This window comes from Orcinus orca, chromosome 6, assembly GCF_937001465.1.
Source record: "Orcinus orca chromosome 6, mOrcOrc1.1, whole genome shotgun sequence".
Lineage (NCBI taxonomy): Eukaryota > Metazoa > Chordata > Mammalia > Artiodactyla > Delphinidae > Orcinus > Orcinus orca.
This window is the reverse complement of record NC_064564.1, coordinates 73,280,325-73,307,267: the sequence shown is the minus strand read 5'-3', so window position 1 is coordinate 73,307,267 and position 26,943 is coordinate 73,280,325. Positions and strand designations below refer to the sequence as shown.

General features: G+C 36.7%; 1 protein-coding gene across 2 annotated transcripts in view; it reads left to right on the top strand.

The window, feature by feature from the left end:
• ABHD17B (abhydrolase domain containing 17B, depalmitoylase) overlaps positions 1-26,569 on the top strand; it is a 37,312-nt gene extending 10,743 nt beyond the window's left edge. Inside the window, exons 2-5 of one of the 2 annotated variants that reach the window (XM_049710782.1) lie at positions 8,295-8,578; positions 17,417-17,886; positions 21,838-22,017; positions 25,035-26,569. In XM_049710782.1, the coding sequence (XP_049566739.1) occupies positions 17,420-17,886; positions 21,838-22,017; positions 25,035-25,254 (867 nt within the window). In that variant the 5' untranslated portion in view covers positions 8,295-8,578; positions 17,417-17,419 and the 3' untranslated portion in view covers positions 25,255-26,569. The remainder of the gene's footprint in view (positions 1-8,294; positions 8,579-17,416; positions 17,887-21,837; positions 22,018-25,034) is intronic. The other variant, XM_004276390.4, reaches the window with a different exon arrangement.
• The last annotated feature ends 374 nt before the right edge of the window (positions 26,570-26,943 follow it).

Below are 26,943 nucleotides of genomic sequence, written 5' to 3'. Positions count from 1 at the left end.
ACTAGAACCTGAGTTCCCTAACTCCTCAGCTGCTGCTGTTTCTACCATTCCTTTACTTTATAAAAATGAGGTACATATAATGTGAAACAAGACTTCTTCAAAAGGTAAAAATTGTATGCAATACCAAAAATCATTAGATGAATTTAATATTTCATGCCTAAGATGATATTTAGTAACCCAGTTGATGACATTTGAAAGGATGAGTGGACTACCCATCTTTAATGCTTGTTTTCTTCCTCCTCCCAAACAAGTATTTACACCAGAGATACACAAGACATGTATCTAAAACTAGCTCTCAGATTCTTCTCAAATCAAGTATCAAGGATTTGCCTCAACTGTTTTTGCAATCTTCTGTTCCCCTTCCCACCATCCCACTTTTCTCCAGTTGCATCACTGGGCATACAGCATCAGAAACATCATTGTTCTGTATCAGCTTTTACTAAAATACTTTTCAGACCTATTCTAGAAATTGTCTCTAAAAGAAAACAAACAAACAAAAAAATGGCTGCAGTATTTACTTTGTTTGCTACTTGCCTCATTAAAAGGAAAATTTAAGACAATTTTTATTAACTAAAATATCCAGTAAATCAAGATTACCTTTAGTTTATTTTGTGTGGGAGAAAGTTTTATGTGTTACTTATTCGGAGAAACAATTACCTTTAAATGTAGTCATGTGTTGATATTTAATTAAAGGATGTGGTTTATACATTGTGCACCATATAGCCATTTGTTAAATCTTCTGCTTTCTAAATAATGTGTGTTTGATGTACCTCCATGTAGCAGGTTGAAGAGTATGCCTGTTTGAGGTTTGTTTTTGAAAGCTTAAGATTTAAATAAATAAAGTTCTTCAGTAGTACACAAGTTACCAAGTTACTGTGCTCTAAAATCATCAGTACTATCAGATTCTAATGTAATTCCAAGTCAGTGCAGGCTTATATGCAGTTGCCTAAATGACTGCATCATTCTTTATTCCATGTGTAAAAGAACTACAATGGTTTTCTATACATTGTTAAACAGATTTATTTTTAAATTTCTCATTTATCTAATCCTCCCCTTTCCCTGTTTTTTTTTTCTTCCTTTCTACCATATACCTTTGCCTTAGTTCTTTCTCAACTGTCATACTTTTACATGTATTATTCTCCTAGCCTGGAGGGTTTTCCCTCTGCTTTTGGAAGTCGTATTTACTGACTTTTTAGTTCTAACTCCTTCATAAGGTCTTTCCTAAGTGTTATCTACTTTTGTCTGATTTCTGAAACTTAAAGTCTACCCTGTATTACATAGCATTTAATTTTTTATAAGATGAAAAGAGCCTGTAGAGCATTAATTTATTAATAATACATATTCATTCATTATAATACATTTAAAATACTGACAGCCAATTTACAAAAGAACACATGAATTTAAGAATTAAGAGAGACTTGAATGAATGTTACGCCAATTACCTTATTTTTTCAAATGAAGAAATATAAGAGTTAAATTACTTGCCCGAGGTCTTAAAGAATTAAAACTGACTTTTAGTCTGTTAAATATGTTGTTCTTATTTTCTTTAATTGGGCATTTAAACCTTTCTTCTTTGAAATAGTTATTCTAGTTCTTATCAGGCACTCCTGGAGAAAATTTGCACAAAACTTCCATGTTTGAAGAAATGATGGCAAAATGTTGATTTGTTGAGGCCAGGAAAGGTATTAAGCACAAGTTACAGTCATGAGGATTTATAACACACTTTCTAGGAGTGGTAGTATTTCTTCAGACCTTTACTTAACAGGTGAGTATAGCTAAGGAAAAGCAGCTGGCAACCAGGAGAAAAAGGAAGTGGTGGAGATGGCAGTTTATGTTGTGTTGATAGACAAACTGAAGGCCATATTAGTAAGAACTGATTGGCTTGTTACACAATCTATATAAGAGAGGCAATGATACTTGTTAAGGAATGTTGTACTTATATTAAGGCCTCATAAGTGCCAGCATTCCCCCCATATCCCTACTAAAAATATGGAGAAGGGATTGTTATGAGGAATATACTTGTATGCTGCTTATGCAGTTCTGTGGTTCTTTTGTCCCAATGCTTAATGAAAATACCTCTTTCAAAATCATATCTATAGAACACTTGAAATTGTACCCTGATCCACCCTGAAGCCGTGTGGTTTTGTGTTTTTTTTGTTGCCTGCTTAAACAGATTTATATGTTTCACTTCTATGTACTGCTTTATTAAATAATGGTAGGATAAAACTGACTTAATTTAAATAACCTAAATTTCACTCCTTCACCAAATAAACATTTTTTTAAGAGGTTAAATCTCAGAGCTGGCCTAGTGGAAGAGCCTGTTATTTTGAGAATTGATGTTTAATATATATATGCAAGTTTGGACTACTTCCATTTTCAATGGGAAGAATGTGCCAAGATCTCGGCTTCTGTAATGTCATCTTGTCAGTGTTCTAATGCTTAGAATTGTTTCTTATTAACATCTTCTACCCCAAAATGGCAGTGTATCAGGATAACGTAATAATGTATTTCTCTCAAGAATTGACATTGGACAAACACTTAGCAGGATGGTTCAGAGCTAGGTACTATTTAATCAATTCCATGCAAAAGCAGTTACTGTGCTATCAGCTTGGGTGTCAAATCTGAAAATTACATTAGATACCAACAGCACTATTAAGGATATGTGTGGTTCTATGAACCCTGAAACTATATGCAAAATTTTTAGAAAAAAGGATCCAAAACATTTAATAACAGAGTGACCTGAAAACTCTCTTCTAAAATATCTGGTGGTTCTTGAGTTAGAATTTCTGTTACATAGTCATTTTATGCTTCTTAAGTCTTATTAACTAACCTACCTATACTTTGATTCTGTAAATGCTCATTTTGTCCCAAACTTCACTTCTGTATGGTTAATATTCCCAGCTCTATATTCTCCTGACTTCAATTTCCTTTTTCCCTTTTGGCAGTGCACACAATCCAGATTACAATTTTGGTGGCGACTTCCTGACCTTGGAATATGCCTTCAACCTGGGCATTAAGGAATATTCCTAGCTTGTTGTTGTATACTGTCAGTACACAAAAACATATTACATTTCTATACATTAACAAAGAATTAGAACATGGTATTTTTAAAAAGGTTAAATAGAGAATACAGGAATACAAACACTCAGAGATTTCAGTTCTTCCCAAATTGATTTCTAGATTCAGTGCCACTCATCAACATCCCAGAGAATATCAAGTATCAAAGTTAATCCAAATGACAAATCCCCATCAGGTGGTTGTATAGTTGTTACTGGAAACTGATGCCACCTTTGAGAGCAGTTTGGCAGTCCATTTTGGATACATTTTAAGAAATAGAAATTTGACAATATTAAAGCATATATCCAAAGACTTCCAGAATCCTTGCATACTTGAAGGCCACTGAAATATATCACTTTCTTCCATGTAACAAGTACAATTTGCCTGTTTTAAACAGTGACTTCATAATCCTCAGAAAAGAACATCAAAGCTGTGAATTTATAAATGCCAGTCTAGGTTTTACTTACTTTTTTGCCACCTGGTGGCCAAGACCACTTCCTTCCTCTTGCCCCAGGTACATAGTCTCATATTCTGAACACCCAAACAAACTTTTTTTTTTTTTCATGTAGTCTTAGATTTTTAAATTTTATTTGGTTTGGCTTTAGTTTGTTCTTGTGTATGAAATGGGAAGGTCTTTCATCCTTGTTCTTCTTTCTCCACTGGACTCGTTATATACTCTCCATATCCACACCATAGTGAAACATTTCATTCCCAATACTAATCTTAACTCAATGATTAAAAGCATGGACTCTGGGTCAAACTGCTAAGTATCAGTCCTGGCTTCACTACAGTGATCCGGGGGAAACTAAACTTCTCGGTTTTCTCATCTGTAAATTGGGCTGGTGGGGAGGATAATGGCATCTCTTTCATAGGGTTGTTATAGGGATTATTTATGAAGTTTTTTTTTTTTTTTTTTTACAAGATCTAGCTATATAAGTATTTTGATAAATAAACACTAACTTGGCTTTTGTAACCTAGCAAAATATCATACCTGCAGGTTTAGATTTCTGAATGTCAAAAGTGATATTAGGGCTTCCCTGGTGGCGCAGTGGTTGAGAGTCCGCCTGCCGATGCAGGAGATGCGGGTTCATGCCCCGGTCCGGGAAGATCCCACATGCCGCGGAGCAGCTGGGCCCGTGAGCCATGGCCGCTGAGCTTGCGTGTCCAGAGCCTGTGCTCCGCAGCGGGAGAGGCCACAATAGTGAGAGGCCCGCGTACCGCAAAAAAAAAAAAAAAAAAAGTGATACTAATGTTTGATTTATTTTGTTTTACAAACTAGCTCAGCTATCATTGGCTTTTGAGCGACTTCTGTGTGGCAGCCATTGCTAGAAGTAGGTATACTTGAATGTTGAGTATATGCAATGAAGGGTATGTGTGAGATATGATTCAAAACAATAAGGACAGAAATGTCCTTGTGGTTAGTAAATAGTTGGTAATTTACAAAGTGGTTCAGCTGATTAATTGTACAATAAAGAAAAAACATTTTTAAGCCCAAAATGTCTGGCTCCTTTTGGAACGGGACTTCATGGGCCCCTCATATACATTTCCATGCTTTTAGAAGATACCTTTTAATAATCTATACAGACTGGAATTTAATTTTTTAGTGATAATTCACTGAGTAGTGCAGATATAAAATGTCTAAAAATTTTGAAGTTTAGGAGTTTGCAGAGTATATACTAAAATTTAAATTTCTTGAAAAATTGAAATAAGAAAGTTTTATTTTAGGAATATAAAATATTTTAAATATTTGACTGTATAATTTTCATATTCAACATATTAAAATTTAAAGTATATTTAACCCATATTTTAAAAATTAACTTTGAATTGTTAACCTAGTTTTGTTTTATTTTATTTAAATATACAGCTTGCTAGATACAGCATTTCTTTATTTTGTTTCTGATAGATGGGAAGTGAGAAATAATTCAAACAAAATAAATCTACATTAGAATGAAGCTAAAAATATTTTTATACTTTTTGAAACATTGTTTCTCCCCCAAAAGAAATGAAAGCAAGGACTTGAACAGATGTTTGTTCACCCATGTTCATAGAAGCATTATTCACAGTAGCCAAAAGTGTCCAGCAGATTGATTAATGGATAAACTAAATGTGATATGTACATAAAATGGACTATTATTCAGCCTTTAAAAGGAAGGAAAGTCTGACGCATACTGCAACATGATGAACCTTGAAGATGTGCTAAGTGAAATAAGCCAGTCACAAAAGGACAAATACTATATGATTCCACTAGAGTAGTCAAATTCATAGAGACAAAAAGTAGGATGATGATTGGGAGGGGCTGGGGGAAGGAGGGAACAAGGGAATCATTGCTTAGTAGTACAAACTTCCAGTTGGGGAAGATGAAAATGTTCTGAAGAAGACTGGTAGTGGTGATTGCCTAACAGTATAAATGTACCTAATGCTACAGAATTGTACACTTAAAAATGCTTTAAATGATCAATTTTATGTTATGTATATTTTACCACAATTTTAAAAAGCACATTGTTTCCCCCGGAGTGGCCAGGAGACACAGAGATCACTCATTTTGAAAAGCAACTGTGTAAAATAGGAATCTTTCACCCCCCTCAGGAATACCTGCACTCCCCCTCCCCACATTGTCACTAGCCTATCCCCCTCCCCCAAATTACAACTCATTAACTATAATTTGCAAAATATAAATTAACATGCTTGTTTAGGTACTTTTTTAGTGGTGGGGGAAACTTTGAAAATCTCTGAAGTTTTTCAAATTATGTATTTCTTCACTCTTTTACATGCTAAGGAAGATTGAGTGAATTGAAGCTTTTGACCGTAAATGAAGCTTAATTGTAAAGTTTTAGAACTAGAAGAAATCTTAATATCTAGTTCAAACTTCTCATTTTATTTAAAAGGAGAATTAGATTTAAAGGGATTGACTTCCCTAAAGTCACCAACCTTATAGTTTCTGGACTATACTGTACTCGTTTGAATAATTTACTGGGTAGAATCCCTAATTGCGTTACTGGACCAAATAGTTAAAGCTGTACCATGTTCTTGAATATTTGTAAGGTATCTTCTGTTCCCATTGAAAACGGTAAATAGAACACACTTTTTTTTTCCATAGGCAGAGGTGGATGGATGGATATGGGAGAGACTGATAGACTTGAGACTGACTCAAGTAAAGTACCCTATCCCCAGAAATCCTCTTTATTTTCATAGTTATAGGAGTTCTAAGACTGCAGCCAGTTAGTCCTATTCAGACTAGAAGTCTGCTGAACAGCATGCTTACACAAATATAAAGGATACTCAATTTAATTCTTTGCTCATAAATATGAACAGTCAGTGAAGAAGCAGTCTAACAGCATGAAAATCAAAGATGAACAAACAGAAGGAACAAACATCTGAAAAACACAGATGGACAGAACAACAAAAATTTGGCTCACTTGCTACTCTAAGAGAGATTTCAGAGGATATTGCACCCATAAACCAAAAAGTTGGGGGTTTTTTTGTTTTGGGGTTTTTTTGGGGGGTTTTTTGGCTGTGTTGGGTCTTCGTTGCTGTGCGCAGGCTTTCTCTAGTTGCAGCGAGCAGCAACTACTCTTCGCTGGTGCGCGGGCTTCTCATTGCAGTGGCTTCTCTTGTTGCAGAGCACAGGCTCTAGGCGGGTGGGCTTCAGTAGATGTGTCTCGTGGGCTCAGTAGTTGTGGCTCTTGGGCTCTAGAGCACAGGCTCAGTAGTTGTGGCGCACGGGCTTAGTTGCTCCGCGGCATGTGGGATCTTCCTGGACCAGAGCTTGAACCTGTGTCCCCTGCATTGACAGGCAGATTCTAACCACTGCGCGACCAGGGAAGCCCAACCAAAAAGTTTTAATGTTAAAATTGATTTTATACTCTAGAATACCAAAGTAGCGATCTGTGAGATAAACTAGAAGAAATTACCTAGGAAATAGAGCAGAAAGAGAAGGGAAAAGGAAAGAAAATTTGTAAGTATAATAGTCCTAGGATTCCTAAATAGGAATTCCTGATAGAAAGAGAAAGAGGTGGAGAGGGAATTAAAAAACAGAAGAAAAATTCTTTGAGCTAAAGAAAAGTCTTGAGGCTTTAGATCAAAATGACTTGTTAAATACACAACAGAAAGAATGAAAACACATTTAGATATAGTCTCATAAAATTTCAGAGCTCAGGATAAAGAAAAATCTCAGGTTTTTTTTTTTGTGGAAGAGAGATGGGAATTACTTTAAAAAACAAAAATCAGATTGGTATTAGGAGTCAACATTGGATGCTAGAAGATGTGGGCCAATGATTTAAACTGGGGTGGAAATTTCTTTAAAAACTTGTAATTCTAAAGCATGCCTAGTTTGCCATTTGTGAAATCTAAGTAAGAACTTTGTTTTTAAATAAATATTTTTGGCTGCGTTGGGTGTTGGTTGCTGTGCGCGGGCTTTCTCTAGTTGAGGTGAGCGGGGGCTACTCTTCGTGGAGGTGCGCGGGCTTCTCATTGTGGTGGCTTCTCTTGTTGTGGAGCACGGGCTCCAGAGCGTAGGCTCAGTAGTTGCACTGAGGCATGTGGGATCTTAACCACTGCGCCACTAGGGAAGTCCCAAAGTAAGAACTTTTTAAAATTGTACATTAAAATATGCTTTATCCCCTAGGCCCTTGTGAGGGAGGGAGGGCAAATGCTTGGAGATGTATTCTAGCAAAACCAAACAAAAAATAATCCCACAGAAGAATTAAAACATGAGATTATGAAACAACAGAAGGATGATGAAAAGAAATCCTAGCTAGACAGACCCCTGGGCTTTGAACTGTCCCAGAACTTAATTGTTTCAGTTTAAAATAACTCACTGGGGACTAAGAACATCTTCAGAAACACAGATTCTGTTGCACAAATTCGAAGAATAAGAAGTTGGAATATATTATATGTGATAAAAGCTTATGAACTTTATGAAAATTAAAAAAAGGCAGCAGCTCTAGGAAAATTAAAGGCTCTTCAGAAAGTCAAATATGAAACAAACTGAAATGTGCCTTATTTTTGAGCAGTTATCAGAGTTATAAACACCTTCACACTTGGAATTTAGTGACATAAAATATCCCACTACTTGGATGGCAGTGGATAACATTGTAAATACTTTTTGTTACCCAGTTTAAAAAAATCAACCTATAGATAAAACAAAAATTTTATAATTATAAAACAAACTGCAAATGATATAAAACTTAATGTGAAGGTAATTGTATAGCCAATTATAATGGTATTTGATTACATAGGAAGCCAGTGGAAACTTCCTAAAGTTGATGGAACAAGAAATGGAGGGCTTGCCTGGTGGCGCAGTGGTTGAGAGTCCGCCTGCCAACGCAGAGGATGCGGGTTCGTGCTCCGGTCCGGGAGGATCCCACATGCCGCGGAGCGGCTGGGCCCATGAGCCATGGCCGCTGAGCCTGCGCGTCCGAGCCTGTGCTCCGCAACGGGAGAGGCCACAACAGTGAGAGGCCCGCGTACCGCAAAAAAGAATATTGAATTCCTTTGACACCTTAAAACCATGCATTAAAATGTATGGATAGTCTGATTGATTTGCATTCCTCCTTTTAAATAAAATGGCTTTTACGTTAAGGTTGGGCTTGATGTAATATTTTTGTCAAGATAGTAGTCTTCTAAAACAGTATTGTATAGGTAAACTCATTTAGTTCTGGGTGGCTACATTGTTCAACAGGACCTATAAAAATAGCTTATATGTACTATGATGGAAAGACTGGAGAGGAAGGAGCTCCAACATTTAAATCTAGTATGAAGCATGTAAGTTTTGGTTCTGCATTGCCTGGGTTTAAAAGCTTTTAGTTCAGCACTGCCCAATAAGGACTTTCTGCAGTGATGGAAATGCTTCTTCTACACTGTGCAATTTGGTAGCCACTAGTCAACATATGGCTAGTGTGGCTGAGGAACTGAATATTTAATTTTAATTACTTTAAGTAGCCGTATGTGGTTAGTGCCTCCTGTATTAGTGCAGTAAGAATTAAGAAACTAGGGGAAAACATTAGTACTGTAGAAATGGCTACATTGACCTATGTAGGAGTGCTGAGCCAAATTAGTTTGCTTGGCCTAGCGTATAGGCTCTTCAGCCTTAATTTCCATCTTCTATAATCTTGTCATAAATCCAGTTTCCTCACTTCTGATTCTTACTGTTTAACTTTCTTTTACTGAAGAAAAAATAAATAAATAACTTCATACTAACACTAGGATTGGGACTATTTTGGTACCTCTGGTAGACCTCAACTTTCTTCATGTGTCTAACCCCAACTTTTCTCACCAGCGGGAAAGGAAACTTATTTTGACATACCCATTATGTTTTGCCTGTTTGAGAAACTCCTCTAAATTTTATAAAACTCGCAATTATTAAGGCATCTGTTCAATTTACCAACAAAAGCCACGTTTCATAGGTGTTTTCAAGTGATACATTGGCCCAGTTACTAAGTATCTCTAGAATCTTATTAGTATTTAAAAATTATAACTATCTTTAAAAGTAACTGACATGACTCTTTAAAAGAAAATAGTTTTACCAAATTTCTCCTTCCAATTTGAAATACAAAAAATATAGTGCCTTTAAAAAAACTTTTCCTGAGTTATTAAGTTTCCATTCCTATGTAACACAACCCATGCGTTCTGTCTTCCAAGTTTTCCTAGCAAAATCAGCCAATCAAGTCCTTTGATCTCACAGACAGTGGAGTACTTCTGCTGCTGATTCTTATAATGATCTAAAAGAAATAAATACAACCTACCCCAAAGAGATAAGGGCTACATAAGCTGTATTTCTACATAAGACATATACAAATAAGAAAATGTGTTAAAGTGACATGTACTAAACACCTAGTTTCTAAGTAACATTTAGCAGAAATTTTGATCATTATGAGTATTTGGAATACTCTGTCTTGAGTGAAAAATAAGGCTGGTGCCAAACTTCTTTAATGGTGATTATTCAGCTTCTCTGTATACGTTGAACTCTGTAATACATATAGCTCTCTGAAAACAGTAACGCATGTGGTTTCACTTGTTGCTGTACTTTGGTAAATGCTACTACAGATTACATGCTGGATATTAGGGTGGCAGTACCTAACTCCCTTGGTGCCCTCCAAGGATACTGAACTGAGCTTAATTTGATTTAGATACACCCCTAGGCTACTGAGCTGTATGTGATTGACCCCCTTTGTATAGTAGTATTATGGTGATTTCCTTTGGATTAGTCAGCTGGGATGTGTTGGGCTCATGGCCCCCTTGTACAGAACTAACCTAAAATCTGATTTTTTTTTCCTGCTTTTTCATAGTTGAGTATCTTCTGTGCCATCGCTTCGAACTTCATTCTGATCTTTGCTACCTCTTGCTCTTAATAATCAAACATCTACCTCGTTTATCCATTTCTGGTGTTAGGCAGGCTTTGCTATAAATCTATTTTTATTTTTATTTTTTCTGGTTTCTTCTGTCAGTTTAAAAAACATCAAGCTTTAATTTTTATAACCAAAGATAAGCATCAAAAATGGGTTGTTTTTACAGTAGCAAACAGACCAGTCTTTACATTTTGTGCAGTCTTCCCTTTTTTACTTATTTTTTGTCTTTGAATGCTCAGATATTTATTTATCTTAAAAAATTAATCTCTGGGAAGCGTTGCTGTTATTCTGAATCACTGGGACTTCTTGAAACCTGATTGCTAAATAGATAGACGTATAACTAACTGAAAGTAGTAATCGCAGATTCTCTAGGTAACAAATTCTGACATTCTACAAAACAGAATATGTAATATTACTTCCCCAGATTTCCATGCATGAAGCCAAATTCAAAGAAATTCATCTTGGATTTTAGAATGTAGTTCTTAACATGAAATCTAGTATATCAAAATTTAAGCAGTTTACTGACTACACTCTAAATTGGGTAAGACTTTAAATCAGCTCAGATACTATTTAGAGTAAAATTGTCAAAATACCACACAAAATGAAGAAAAGTTATAAGTATTGATACTTTTAAAATGTTTTCTCTAAAACCTTTTTTAAAAGACTATTGAGTACTACTACTGTTCATCATGACAAAATCTTGAACCCTAAAAGAATCAATCAATTGTCCTTCGTAGATGGTAGTAATATGAGTCAATCTGCATTACCAAGAAATTATTACAAAAGAGTTGAAAGGGAGATTTTTTTTCAGTAAATGTTATTACATCAGGAATTAACAGAAGTCGTTTCAGTTATTTCTTCTGTCAGAAGAGAGGAAGGAGGGGCTTCCCTGGTGGTGCAGTGGTTGAGAATCCACCTGCCAATACAGGGGACACGGGTACGATCCCTGGTCCGGGAAGATCCCGCATGCTGCAGAGCAACTAAACTCGTGTGCCGCAACTACTGAGCCTGCGCTCTAGAGCCCGTGAGCCACAGCTACTGAGCCTGCATGCCGCAACTACTGAAGCCCATGCGCCTAGGGCCTGTGCTCCGCAACAAGAGAAGCCATCGCAATGAGAAGCCTGTGCACCAAAACAAAGAGTAGCCCCCCAACACCACCGCTCACCGCAACTAGAGAAAGCCCACGCGCAGCAACGAAGACCCAACTCAGCCAAAAATAAATAAATTTTTTAAAAAAAAAGAGAGGAGGGGCTCCCCTGGTGGCCCAGTGGTTGAGAGTCCGCCTGCCAATGCAAGGGACACAGGCTCGTGCCCCGGTCCGGGAGGTTCCCACATGCCGCGGAGCGGCTGGGCCCGTGAGCCATGGCCGCTGAGCCTGCGCGTCTGGAGCCTGTGCTCTGCAACGGGAGAGGCCACAACAGTGAGAGGCCAGCGTACCGCAAAAAAAAAAAAAGGGAAGGAGATTATAGTATGTCATTTTATTTAAGGACATTATTTAACAGTAGTCTTCCTGTTTTGCTGAGAAAGGACTCAGGTGTTCATCTCTTTTCCTTTGTCATTGAGCAGGAAAAAATTACCAGGAGAAGCAAGTTCTTAAATTATTATTTCATGCAATTTTAGGAACTTCCTCCTGCTATATAAGTGAAGTAACTCTGAGTCCCCTGCCAAAAGGAAAACCTTAATTTTCACAATGGGCCATCTGTTTAACATTGAGCTGACCTTTCATTTTGTGAATTGATTTCCAAAGGGGCAAGATTTCCTTCTCCCTGGACGACTGTTCTGTTCTGTGCTTTATAACACACTGAATGATTTCAGTAACTAGCAATGCTTTTCCTGCCTGAACTCTCCCTCATTCAGGTTCATACATTTTTATTTGATTGCTTCTATTCTGACCCATAAAAGAAACCTAAGTAATTGTCACAAAATATGTTGGATTTCTTTCTTAACATGTGATTTGTAAACTTTTTTCCTTCTTTTGTGGGGGCTTCTGAGGTGCAGAGGGTTGAATTAGTCTTAATAATTTACTAACTCATTCATCTAAAAAATAATTAGAAACCTCATTATGTGTTAGATACTCTGCATGGCACTAGAGGTCCAGAATGACCTCTTTTTCTGTTGCATTTTGTTCTCTATTTTGTTGATATCTACCATTAATTTCTTATTTCTTTGTGTTTACACTCCTTCTTGAGTTTTAACATGCTGATAAATACTCAAGGCTAGACATTTGTAATGAAAACTATAACTACTCTTCAGGTGTATCATAGTATCATTTTTATGCTGGTTATGTCTGACTTATTTAGAGTCATAATGGGAATTCCCTGGTGACCCAGTGATTAGGACTCCATGCTTCCACTGCAGGGGGCATGGGTGCATTCCCTGGTCAGGGAACTAAGATCTCCTGTGCTGCTTGGTGCAGCCAAAATAAATAAGAGTCATATTCATGCCTTTATTCTGTGTCTTAATCTTATCAGTATTAATATTCCCAACAATTCAAGTGACCGGTGCCCTGGCACATTTTTACTTCTTAAATATTTCCTAACTCTTATTCCAGTCCCCTCCACATTGGTATTCTCCAAAGTTTTGATTCTGGATTATTAGGGATGTACTTTGCTGCTTTTTCTTTTCCTCCATTGCTTACTTACCAAAAAAGACATTATATTAACTATTATTTATTTGTCATATCTCAGATATCTCAGACTTTTCTTGCATTTCTTTTCCTCCTTGCTGGAGTTTTTCAAAGAGGGTCTTGACTTAGTAAACCTTCTCAGTTTTTGTGTGCCTGCAGATATCCTTATTTTATCCTTATATTAAATGGGTATTTTTTTTATTTTTTGTTTTTTGCTGTACGCTGGCCTCTCACTGCTGTGGCCTCTCCCGCTGTGGAGCACAGGCTCCGGACGCGCAGGCTCAGCGGCCATGGCTCACGGGCCCAGCCGCTCCGCGGTATGTGGGATCTTCCTGGACCGGGGCACGAACCCGTGTCCCCTGCATCGGCAGGCGGAGGCTCAACCACTGCGCCACCAGGGAAGCCCTAAATTGGTATTTTATCTGTGTGAAATTCTAGCTTCAAAGCTTTTTCCTTACTTTAAACTTACCCCTTCAGTGTCTTCTGGTTTCTAGTGTTGCTATTCAAAAGTTAGATGTTCATCTGATTCTTGTTCCTTTGTAAGTAATCTGTTCTTCCCTTTTGGAAACGTTCAGATTTTTGTTTCTGGCAGTTTTAATATTTACTGTAATTTGTCTAGCTGTGAAAGTTTTCTTAAATACCTATTTGGCATTCTGAGCTATTTCAATCTGAATTTTCTCTCTTTAATTCTGAAAAATTATTAGATTGTCTTTATTTTCTCCTCTCTTTTTTTGGAGGGGACTCCTATAGGGATATTGGTATTTCTACTGAAATCCTCCTTAAATTTTCTTCTATATTTTCCATCTCTTCATCCCCCTGAAAAATTCCATACCTGGGAATTCTTCAGCCTGATTTTCCAGCTCACTAATGTGTTCTTCAACTGTTATCAATATTTGTACCCAACCCATCAGTTTAATTCTTTATTTCAGATACTGATTTTTTAATACCAGGGATTCCAGTTGAACTTTTCTTTCTGACACTTTTTTCTGCTTCATCTTTAAGTTTTCTCTCTCTCTCACTCCCTCCTTCTCTCTTTCTCTCTCTCTCTCTCTCTCTCTCTCTTTTTTTTTTTTTCTTTGGTGCGCGGGCCTCTCACTATCATGGCCTCGCCCGTTGCGGAGCACAGGCTCGGACGCGCAGGCTCAGCGGCCATGGCTCACGGGCCCAGCCGCTCCGCGGCATGTGGGATCTCCCCGGAACGGGGCACAAACCCGTGTCCCCGCATCGGCAGGCGGACTCTCAGCCACTGTGCCACCTGGGAAGCCCCTCTCTCTCTCTTTTTAAATAGGTTTATTATAACTTAGTTTAAATCCTTGTTTTGTCTTGTCCAAAAATTCAGCTAGAAATTATTCAATTTGTTGTATGACCTTTGTGTACTCTCATAACTCTGTTTTCCATCTGTGATTACTCACTGCCTTGTCGCCTCAAGATTTTGTTGTCAAGAAATAACTAGTAAATAAAATGTTTATATTCAGGTGAGTTATATGAAACAAATTGGATTTAAATTATCTAAATTTAACAAGATTTCAGTGATTTATCAAGAATAAGATATTCTCCCTCAGTAATTTGCCCAGCTCTGCTCTGATCATACTAAAACATAGGTTTATTTGTTTTATTTATATTTTCTATTGTGAAAAATTTCACGTTTATAGAAAAGGAGAGAATAACTTTTTTAAGCAAGTCTATGTTGCTGCCCTATATCAGACCTATCATTAGGAAAGTGATAATTTCCAAGTTTATCTTATTAAGTGGATACCAGTTGTCTGGGTTTGAGGCAGTGGAGGTGGGAATAATTTCTTCTGCCACCATAAGAAGGTCAGATTGTCTTTCATTTGACTTGACCCTGGCATTGCAGCTTTTTCTCGTCTAATTTTTTCCTTTGGTGTTCATCTTCAGAATCGTCTCTGCAGCATTATATATGTTCGGTCAGCCAGTTTATTTCAAAATTACTTTATTATATAGTACATAAAAGTCTTCACGTTCAAGTGGTAATTTACAGGAACATAGTATAGCTATATACAGTTTACTTAATCAAGCTTTTAATATGCTCTTCAGGGTCAGCAGTTGATGGCGTGTAAGGTAATTGGGGGTAAGAAATGACCATAGGTAGATTATTAAATGGATAGCACTGATATATTGTACCTTCTACCTCATCTTCTTTTTCCAGGTTATCTCCTTCTTTGTTTTTAGGTTTTTTTGTTTGTTTGTTTTTGTTTTGGGGATCATCTCCTTCTTTGGAACTGACCCTTTGAACTCCCTTCTCTGCCATCTTCACCAGATCCTTTGTCCTCCTGACCAGGATAATAGATTTGTAGCCAAATTCTGTAGTAGACTTTGCTAATTTATCACACATTCTTTGCCTGCTAAGCCCGGGGCATGCTCTCAGAATCCTCCTCAGTACAACATGTCATGGAGCCAATTAGAGTTAGCACTAAGGATGACAGCTAGTTGTCATTTTTGTTCTATCTGACTCTTGTTCCAACCAGAGTAAGACATTAACTTATTCAGGCTATATTCATTTTGAAGGCCGAAAGGGAATAAAAATAGAATAACAAGTAAAGGTGCTTCCCATTAGCCCAGAGACATTTTTCTGCCCTTCCCTTACTCATCTTTTAAAGCCTTTCATGTCACTCCTACTCTTCTCTCTCTGCTGTTTCTGCTTCTTCTTTCTACCTAATTAGTTTACACTGGGAAATTAACACATTTGTATTAAGCAAAATAAACTAGATTTTGAATCAGTAATTAATGAAAAAGGCATTCATTTCTTTCCATATGTACTCAACACTTTAGTCACTCTTCTGAGGTGATAGTTTCTCATTTTTTGGTAGGATGAAGTTCTTTTTTTCCCTATCCTTTTATTTAGATTTTTTTGGAGAAAATTAGGTGCCACCAAACCTCTGGAAGGTGTTTGTTTTGAATGCCTTCTTCCTGGAACCTAAGCAATGGTCTACTGCTAAAAAGAGATAGGAATTTGAGAAAGGATAATTAGAAGGAAATGCTGGTAGGGCAAACAAGTAGTACTTTATTTTGTTTCTGAGTTAATATGAGCTGTGGATACTTTTAAAATATTGATGAAAAGGGCATAGGAGAAAGTGGACCATTTCTGAGTGTGTCAGCTCTACGGCCATTACTATGTTAAGAGCCTTAACGATATCATTATATTTGTTCTTCACAACCACTGTGTTCATTGTAGGCACTGGCCTCATTTACTTATGAAAACAGTGAGGGTCAAAAAGGTAAATAATTTGCCCAAGGGCACACGGCTAGTAAGTGCTACCACAACTCTCTGACTTCAAACCTTATGCTCATTTCCATCTAACCATTTACGAAATTTTCCTTGAGCAGATCTTTTTTCCATAATAATAATGCCTTCTTAATTTGGGCAATAATTTCATACATACATATATTCATATATACATTTTAATGTTTTACAGGTTATTTAGGCCATTGGCACTATGGCTAACATAATAGGCTTCTGAGACAAATATGGCTAAAATAATAAGCTTCTGAGACAAATAGTGTTTTGAGCCCTTGAAGCAGTGTATGTAGCCCAGTGATGTAGGACGATGACTGAGCCTGGTGTCAAATCCTGGCTCCCTCACTTCCTCAACTTGTGCAGGTTTCTTTTCTCAGACTACCATACAGAGTTGCTTAGAGGATTAAACATGCTGATATGCATAGAACCCTTAGCACAATGCCTGACAAATAGTAAGTGGTATTATTATATATTTACTATATTATGTTAAATCCCTAGCTTCTCACGAGATTCTGAGAATTTTCACTGAGTTACACAGAAATTAAAAGCTAACTAAAGATATTTCATACCTACTATGTTGTTATTTGTAGAGAAATAACAAATTTATACCTCTACTCTCTGGTAAGAGTATCATTTTTCATATTTTGGTTAAGTATTATAAAATATCAACTACTGGGCTTCCCTGGTGGTGCAGTGGTTGAGAGTCCACCTGCCGATGCAGGGGAAACGGGTTTGTGCCCCGGTCCGGGAGGATCCCGCATGCCGCGGAGCGGCTGGGCCCATGAGCCATGGCCGCTGAGCCCGCGCGTCCGGAGCCTGTGCTCCGCAACGGGAGAGGCCACAACAGTGAGAGGCCCACGTACTGCAAAAAAAAAAAAATTCAACTACTATTTGCAACATGTCACATAGTATTTGAGTCCGTTTCCTGGTCAGGAATATTTGTCTCACCTCATGATTTCAAGTGTTTCTAGAAAGATGCCAAAAATCTATTTGGGAAAGCATACTTCATATAATAGTAGTAGACACTGTCCAGTAGTAGAATTTACTGGTGTCTTTGTTTTAACTTTTATTGTATGCAAATGCAGAATGGACATTCAGTGATTAAAACATGACTATTCTTTTCTTTTTCAGAAGATGAATAATCTTTCATTTAGTGAGCTATGTTGCCTCTTCTGCTGTCCACCTTGTCCAGGGAAAATTGCTTCAAAATTAGCATTTTTGCCACCTGATCCAACTTACACGCTGATGTGTGATGAAAGTGGAAGCCACTGGACGTTACACCTATCAGAACGAGCAGACTGGCAATATTCTTCTAGAGAAAAAGATGCTATTGAGTGTTTCATGACTAGAACTAGTAAAGGCAACAGAATTGCCTGCATGTTTGTGCGTTGCTCACCCAATGCCAAATACACTTTACTCTTTTCACACGGAAATGCTGTTGATCTTGGTCAGATGAGCAGTTTTTACATAGGACTGGGATCACGGATTAATTGTAATATATTTTCATATGATTATTCTGGATATGGTGCAAGTTCTGGGAAACCGACAGAGAAGAACCTCTATGCAGACATAGAAGCTGCTTGGCTTGCTCTTAGGACAAGGTAAATGGTGATTGGGAATTGTTTTCCACATTTGTGATGGCTGATAAAATTGTCTTGTATAAGAATAGAATAAAATCTGTTTTTGTAACACATCTTGAAGTACTAAATAAAGATTATATTTACCAGTATAAACCTATGAAGAGTTACACTTTTAGATTGTAATTTTAAATTTTGTATAATAGCATAAAAGAGTTTGACAGCTTGTGTGTGTGTGTGTGATTTTCCTAAAAATGTAAGCCAGTGAAAAATGTTTGGTTTTAGAAACTTACTGGATTGTGGTATAAAAATGTTTATTCAAAGTTGCAACATTTCAAGGGAATGAGAGAAAACAGTGATTTAGCTAATCATTCTCTTGATCTGTCATTAACAGAGTAAGAGGCTAGATTGTTAAAATCCTAAGGCAGGGTTTGCATCATTTTATATATTAATAATTAAAAATTATTTGCTAGTCACAAAAAAATCTTTGCTAGTCACAAAAATACTTATAAATTTTTCTTGAAAAAGATTGCAATTTTGTATACTTCAGTGTATTTTCTCATCAGTTAATGTACACTAAACAGAAAGATACCTCAATACAAATTATTCTTCATTGTACATTAATAAGCTGCCTGACTTCCAGAGGTGTTTTTTTGTTTGTTTGTTTGTTTGTTTGTTTTTTGCCTGCGTTGGGTCTTCGTTGCTGTGCGCGGGCTTTCTCTAGTTGCGGTGAGCAGGGGCTACTCTTCGTTGCAGTGCGCGGGCTTCTCACTGCGGTGGCTTCTCTTGTTGCGGAGCACGGGCTCTAGGCACGCAAGCTTCAGTAGTTGTGGCATGCGGGCTCAGTAGTTGTGGCTCTCCAGCTCTAGAGAGCAGGCTCGGTAGTTGTGGCACACGGGCTTAGTTGCTCCGCAGCATGTGGGATCTTCCCGGACCAAGGCTCGAACCCGTGTCCCCTGCATTGGCAGGCGGATTCTTAACCACTGCACCACCAGGGAAATCCCTCCAGAGGATTTTAGACTGAAGCTAGAGTACATAAAGAAAATCTACCATTCCTAATTTAATTTAAATATTAATGGTTTCAGTTAGTTGGGAAGAACTTTCTCAATTTCATTAGTAGATATAATCTTTTTTAGAAAAATCTTTAGAAACATTTACCCCTCCAAGATGTGTAGTAAAACTATAGTTCCATAGCAGAATTCTGTATAAAAGGGATTCTTAAGTCAATTGAAATGATATGAAAACAAATTTCTGACAAGTAAGAAAAAAAATAGATGGTAAGTAGTAATTATGGAGTTTAGGAGTGGGAGGGAGGCACGCACAGAGCGGTAAAAATTTATAAACTTAAAAGCTACCTTAAATGACCACAGTCAAAATATGCTTCGGTTATACTCCTGTCAGTCCCCTCAGGCCCGCAAACAAAACTGAGTTCCCCCTTTCAGATTCAACCAGTTGAATATAGTATATATAATACCTGTCAGGAAAATATGATAATTTTTTAATAACAGATTTATTGCAATATAATTCACATACTATAAATCAACTTCAGTGAATTAGTATAGCATCTAAAGGTGCCAAAAGCAGATAGCCTTCATTATTAGTGCTTCCAAGTAGCACAAAAGTATAAATTATTCAAGCAAAACATGTTAGTATCCAGTTAAGTGTTCTTTCTATGTTTATGTAAAAGAATCCCCTCTTGTAAGTGGTCAGCTTTATTATTTTTTTTAAATCTTATCAGATATCAATTTACAGGAAACTTTCTTCAGTGATTTCTAGTCTGGGTTAATTAAGCTTTTTATACACTCGACCAGTATGAATGAAGACTAGGAGTAGAACAGATAGATTGCTACCTAGTCCCACATACTAGTTTAGCATACAATTTCAGAGTTAAAATTTCTCTTATGTTGAACTCTAAATATGGTTGGAAGAGTTAGTAAGGTTAGGAAGTCTTGGGAAATTTTATTTAATTTTTCTGAGCCTCTGTTTCTTAGTCTATTTAATGAAGCGCTTGAGTTAAATGATCTCCAAGATTCTTTCCTGTTCTTGAATTCTGTCATCTAATAAAATGTGTATAATTAGAATTCATGCCTTTCATTTAGTTTACTTGATTAAAGTAAAAAAGAGCTTAAGTAACCAGGAAGGGAAAAAATAATGAACTTAAATAATTATTATTTGAATAACTTCCCTTTAAGGATAATTGCATATCTATAGTAACCATGTTTCTGAACTTCTGATGGATCAACAGAAAATAAAGTATGAATATTCACTATGCAGCCTTTCCCCCACAGTATTTGAGCTCATTATCTGTGTGCTATAATAGAAAAGGCACTGGACCTGGAGTCAGGATACCTGGGTTCTAATTACAGGTCTGTCATTAACTTACTCTGACTTTGAACATCTACTCAGTAAGCAGCCAACCTAGATTAGATGGTCTCTGAAGTCCTTTCTAATGTGTACTATTCTGAAATTCTGTTACTGCTTTGAGTCCTCTGATAGTAAATTGGCAGATGCTTCAGCTACTCTGGAGCCTTGCCATTGCTAGCTTTAGCCTAAAACCCATCGTTGCCACCCACAGTTCTGCTGTTCAGCTAAACAGCATCCATGCAGCCCCAAGCGTTATGCTGATGCGATGCTGCAAATGTTCATTTTCCTAATTTCTTCATTCCTATGAAGCTAGGTCTGTTGCAAAGAAAAAACCTTTTCTTTTTTTAATTAAGATTCTGTGTAGAGAATTTATTTATTTATTTATATATTTTGGCTGTGTTGGGTCTTCATTGCTGCGCGCGGGCCTTCTCTAGTTGCGGCGAGCAGGGGCTACTCTCAGTTGTGGTGCGTGGGCTTCTCATTGTGGTGGCTTCTCGTTGCGGAGCATGGGTTCTAGGCGCACGGGCTTCAGTAGTTGTGGCTCACAGGCTCTAGAGTGCAGGCTCAGTAGTTGTGGCACATGGGCTTAGTTGCTCTGCGGCATGTGGGATCTTCCCAGACCAGGGATCAAACCTATGTCCCCTGTGTTGGCAGGCGTATTCTTAAACAGTGCATCACAAGGGAAGTGCAAAAAAAGCTTTTCTGAGTTTAGTTACATTTAGAGTCAGTCTGTAGTAGATGGAACCCAATCTTTGGGACATGGTCCAAATTCTTCTGTAAGACTGATTTGAAGAAACTATGGAGAGGTAATTAGCTCCTATAGTACCTCACTTACACTTGCAGTAGTTTATAGTTAAGACAGTTATACTGTACACAAGTAACAATGCCTGGAACATAGTATATACCCAATATAATTGAGTTAGTGAGTTCATATATTTAAATCTGAATCATTTTTAAAGGAAGTATTCATAAATCACTGGCCCATGTGGCTTTTGGAATTCTCATTCATCTATTGATCTTTCCAATCATTAGTCCATTTCTATGGGTAAATAAATGCAAATCTCAAGAAAAATAAGTAATTTGCTCTTGGCTAAAACAATACATATATTTTATTCATCATTCCATACTGTAACTATATGTTGCATTTTCATCACTATGACCAACTTCAGAAAATAAAATGAACCACTTTTAATGCCTAGAGAAATAAAGAACCTTTTTTACATTGAATGGAAAATAAACACTAAATCTCCATTAAACATCAGTCCATTAAAATATTAGTGACATAGTATGTTCCAAATATAGTCAATAATATGCTACATTGAATTGCATAAATGATTTAATAAATTCATTCCTTAAGATTAAAATTTTAAGAGACCTCAGCCATTATTTTTCCAAAAGATAGACTTGAAACAGATGAAATAGTATAGATTTTATTGTGGCATTAAATATGTTAGTGATGACTAAGAAACTTAAGTTTTAAATATAAATTTATTGACATTGTCTCATTCTTTCATTCTTTTTTAAGAGTAAGTCCTTAGTAGTGATTGAACACTTCATACCAGTCTGACTCTCCAACTCTTTTTTTTTTTTTTAAACTTCTGGACTCTGTAGATATGGCATTCGCCCTGAAAATGTGATTATATATGGCCAAAGTATAGGGACAGTACCATCTGTGGATCTTGCTGCTCGGTATGAGAGTGCTGCTGTTATTCTTCATTCTCCTTTGACCTCAGGAATGCGAGTCGCTTTTCCTGATACCAAGAAGACCTACTGTTTTGATGCATTCCCAAAGTAAGTATTAATATTCAAATAGTTTAATTCGAAGAAACTTTTGAGGGAATTTTTTTCCATCACTTAAGGTATTCATGATACAGTTCACTCAGCCATGAGCTCCTATTTTACATATATTTTAGAAATTGTGGAAAAATTACTTTGTGAGGAAGGTGGTGGCAGGACATCTGTCAGAAGGCTGAAGTGTTTGAGCAATAGTAAGCCAAGTGAAAAGTGCTGAGAGCCTTATACCCCAGATGGTGGCACTAGTATTGGAGATAAGAGAGTGAATTTGAGAAAAAATTGATAGAACTGAATGTCAGACTGTATATAGGATGCTAAACAAAAGAATTTGAATATAATTCCCAGGTTTCTGACTTGAGCTGCTAATGGACGATAGTACCATCCAGTGAGGTGCATAATACTGGAGGAGAGGAACAAGTAGAGGGAAAATGAGACACATGTGCATAAAATATGAATGAACGGGGCTTCCCTGGTGGCGCAGTGGTTAAGAATCCGCCTGCCAGTGCAGGGGACACGGGTTCGAGCCCTAGTCTGGGAAGATCCCACATGCCGTGCAGCAACTAAGCCTGTGTGCCACAACTACTGACCCTGTGCTCTAGAGCCTGCAAGCCACAAGTGCTGAGCCTGCGTGCCACAGCTACTGAAGCCCGTGCGCCTAGAGCCAGTGCTCCACAACAAGAAAAGACACCGCAGTGAGAAGCCTGTACACAGCAACAAAGAGTAGTCCCCACTCGCGGCAACCAGAGAAAAGCCCACACTCAACAACGAAGACCCAACACAGCCAAAAATAAAATAAATAAAAATTTTTAAAATCTTCTGTAAAAATGAATGAATGATGTCTAATTAGTGATATCTGATTTACAAAAGAAGTGAATTGTGAAAATGTTGAGTCTTAAATGAGCCAGAAATGAATGAATGATGTCTAATTAGTGATATCTGATTTACAAAAGAAGTGAATTGTGAAAATGTTGAGTCTTAAATGAGCCAGAATAATTACTGCCCCCACAAAGTCTGCAAACATAAGTGTTAGACAAATTTAAAAGAAGGGCTACTTTTCCTCATGCTTCTCAACACAGGATGGTAGTTCCCACTAGCTCTTCTTCATTGTTACAAAAAAATTGACGGCCTATTTTTCTCAAAGAAAGGAAGGGAAGAAGTGACAGGGTAGCAAATTTCAGTCGTTATTTCCTTTCCCAAATTGGTAGCAATACAAAGATTCTTTGTGAATGATAGATAGGCCAAAGGCCAAGTCACCACATGATTCTTTATAAGAACAGGAAGGGTCATTTCAAAAACAAATTTTTTCTTCTTTAGCCAGTAAGGGGTTACTTTCTTAGGGAAGCGTATGGGAGCATATGCTATTATCACCAGAGCAGGCTGTGGGAGGTTTTTGGTTTTTAAATTTATTGGGGGTTTGTTTTTGTTTTAGAAAATGGTAGATTGGAAGGTATGTGCATTATACTTTGTAGCTGAATGGTAGGAATGATAGGGAGACAATTGGGGTAAACTATTGCCAAGTTACATCTCTGTTTAGCTCCCTCTTTCATTTCAGCTGCACCAACAGAGTATGCAGCACTAACAGTAAACTGTTTGAAAAAGATCATACGTTTCCTTTTTTATTTAATTCCTCTACTATTGAAGAGTTGACAGCAAATAATATACCCAAGCATTTTTTCCTTACCAAATGCTGCCTTGAATTATTTCATTGATGATTTTCTTCTTTTTCAAGATTCTGTCCTCATTTTGTAGTTATGCCTTGCGCCTCTTTCTATCAGAAAATTTTTAAAACTTGTTCTTCGTAAGGTTTTTTCTTTGTATTGTTTGTCTCTTCCAAGTTGCCCTTTTTTACTGTTTATTTTGATCCTTGTCTTATATGTAAAGTGACATCTCCTCTGATGTCTGATAATTCTTATTTGTGTGCTCATATGGAAGAGTAAGGAACTAAAGAGCTGAGCTGAAGTGTGGGGAATTAAGACTTGTTGACTGTGAGTTTCACTATCCAGTGATCTGGCCAAGCCAGTTAGTTGGGGATCCCACCCCGATGTCAGTATTTATCTTTCCTCTTAAGGCAGATATATAGTCTCCAAAGAAGACTCCGACTACAACTATCTCTTAAAAGGTGGAGGCTTGGCTGCCAGCATTCTGGGAGCCCAGTAGGGAAAATGGGTTCATAGCAGACAACATGTATATGTTTACTTGCTATTTGGTACCTCTGCCTTAAACTGTGTCCGGCAATCCCCTAGTCCACAAACCCTCCAGTTTTAGGTAGAGGGCATTTACCCAGCTGCAAAAGGGAGGAAAGAAAAGAACTGGGGGGGTGGGGCGGGGGTGCAGGACACTATTTCTTAAACAGACTTTGAACAAATTCTGTAGATTTGAATCACCCGCCTTTATCTGCATGTCAGTTCCTAGCCTTCTGGGGGTATTCCATGATATAAATTGGATTGGTTCTTCACTTTACCCTTCTGTCCTCTTAAAAATTATGTTTTCTCCTATACTTTTAATCTGTTATCTCACATATTCATCTGCTTTCCAGCTCCAAAATGTTATGTTTTATTTTATTCTTCCTATTTTTGTAGTAAATACCCAAAACAAAAAAAATATTTTGCTTATCATTTTAGTAGGATATTGGGAGGGAGAAAAAAATATGAATGCAGAGAGGTATGAAGTTAGCACATAGCTGAAATGGTCCTTGGTTTCTTCCTCTCCTTGCAACCTAAGTTTCTGTGCTAAAATATCAACATTGTAGAAAGGCGAAGTAGGATGACTATAATGATTGAGTGATTCCCTCAAAACAGAAGTGCATGAAGTTAACGTTCTCAGATAATCTTAAGGTAGGGAGTAATGTAAAGATGACTTTTGAATCATATTTGAAATCCAAGAGGTATCTATCCCTTCTGAATTGATTCAAAGATGGTTCTGATATTTAAATTATCTAATATAGCACAAGAAAATTTTTTTTGTTTCCTTTTCATACTTAATTTGTTGACTTCTTTCCTCCTCTTTCCCTACAGCATTGACAAAATCTCTAAGATTACCTCTCCAGTATTAATAATTCATGGGACTGAAGATGAAGTCATTGACTTCTCACACGGCCTCGCATTGTTTGAGCGTTGCCAAAGACCTGTGGAGCCTCTGTGGGTTGAAGGGGCAGGTCACAATGATGTGGAACTTTATGGACAGTATCTTGAAAGATTGAAACAGTTTGTGTCACAGGAACTGGTAAATTTGTAAAATATTCTGAAAATTTGCATACTGGGTTTTCTTTCTTGCTGAACTGCACTCTTTGGTAAATAACATAAAACCTGAAGGTTTTGTTTGCAAATCATGTCAGTTGCCTTCATAAATGTACAGGTAATGATTTGTTAACAGACTTAATGAAGGTTTTAATTACCAAACTAGAAACTGGAAATAACAATATCATGCAGTCAGGCTATGTAATTTATATTTTTTCTGTGAATTTTTTTTTTAAACATCAAGATGAGTACTGTATGAAATTTTAATTCTGTAAGATCAAACGCTATGAAAGTATTGCCAAATGCTTTTGCATATCAGAAACAAATTTATAAATATTTTTAAAACATCTCAATGTACTAAATCTTATCCTGGTATACAAATGTAATATTCTTTCAATAAAAAGCTGTATATCTTAAACAATTAAAGTACTCAGAATAAACCGTATGAAAACATGCAAGTTCACTAAAGATGACCTAAACCCTGTTGTACAGGGATAGAGATTTAAAGGTTATTTTATTGTAAAATACATTGAATTTTCTGTATTCCCTGGTTATCATACATTTTCTCCTTTAAAAAAAAGATGTAAGTCTTAATTTTTATGCCATTTGTTAATTTACCCACTAGTTACCTTGTAAATGATAAAGTCACAATAGCACTGAATTTTAACGAGTTTTGATTTATAAGTTTGGTACTGTGAGGCAACTACTTAAAATTTTCATTTTAGTAATTTAAAAGGCATTTAGAGCTTCAAGAATAATTTTGTACGCAATGTTGTTTTAAATTTTGACTAATCTCGTAGAAATGCAATACTGTCACTGTTAGAAAACCTGAAAGTCCATTAGATGTTCTTTAAGACCACAAACAGACTGGCTATTTGATCCCTTTTCACTTTGACTATTTTTAAGAATAGGACCTGTTGTTTTGGATTACTATCTGAGAATTTCATGGATTTACTCCTGGATGCAGGAGATAAGAAAACATCATAACTTTTATATTAACGAATGTAGTGAAAAAAATAAAGCTCACACAAAAACTAAGTTGCCTTTCCTTGAATGAATCCTGCTTGAATAAAACAATGAAAGAAAAATAAAAATAAAATTAATGGTATGTAGTCTAATTTGTAAATGAATGAATATTGAAATAATACACACTGTGGATATATTTTAAGGCCTTATGTAGTTTTAATTGTTCTGCTTGTTCTGTGGTTATGTCTAAGACTATAGTGTATGACTCTCTTCAAAGTATATCAAGTATTGTGAATGCTTTGGTTCAGATGTGTCAAATTAACAGTAAAACAAAAATATGCCACTCAGCTGTGCTTGTTTTTCTTCTTCCATGCTCCTCACTCCCTACTTAGTACAAGGACTAAAAAAAAAATATACCATTCATCTTTATAGTACATAGATCTATAGTTTCCTAAATTTTATTATTCCTTCTTTCTTTTAGAGACGTTTTTCCTTCTCAAGATTGTCTTAAAGCCTATACGTTTCCTTCTTTGTACAACATACACCCTAGAGTTTAACTGTTTTCTTTGATCACCTGGGAAAATCAAAATATTGATCACACTAATTCAGTATTCACTCATTCATTCAACAGATACTTATTGAATGTTTAAATCATTCAAAACCCTATGCCAGATAAAGATAGACATCTACCTTGTCCTCACAGCCTTCACAGTATAACTGA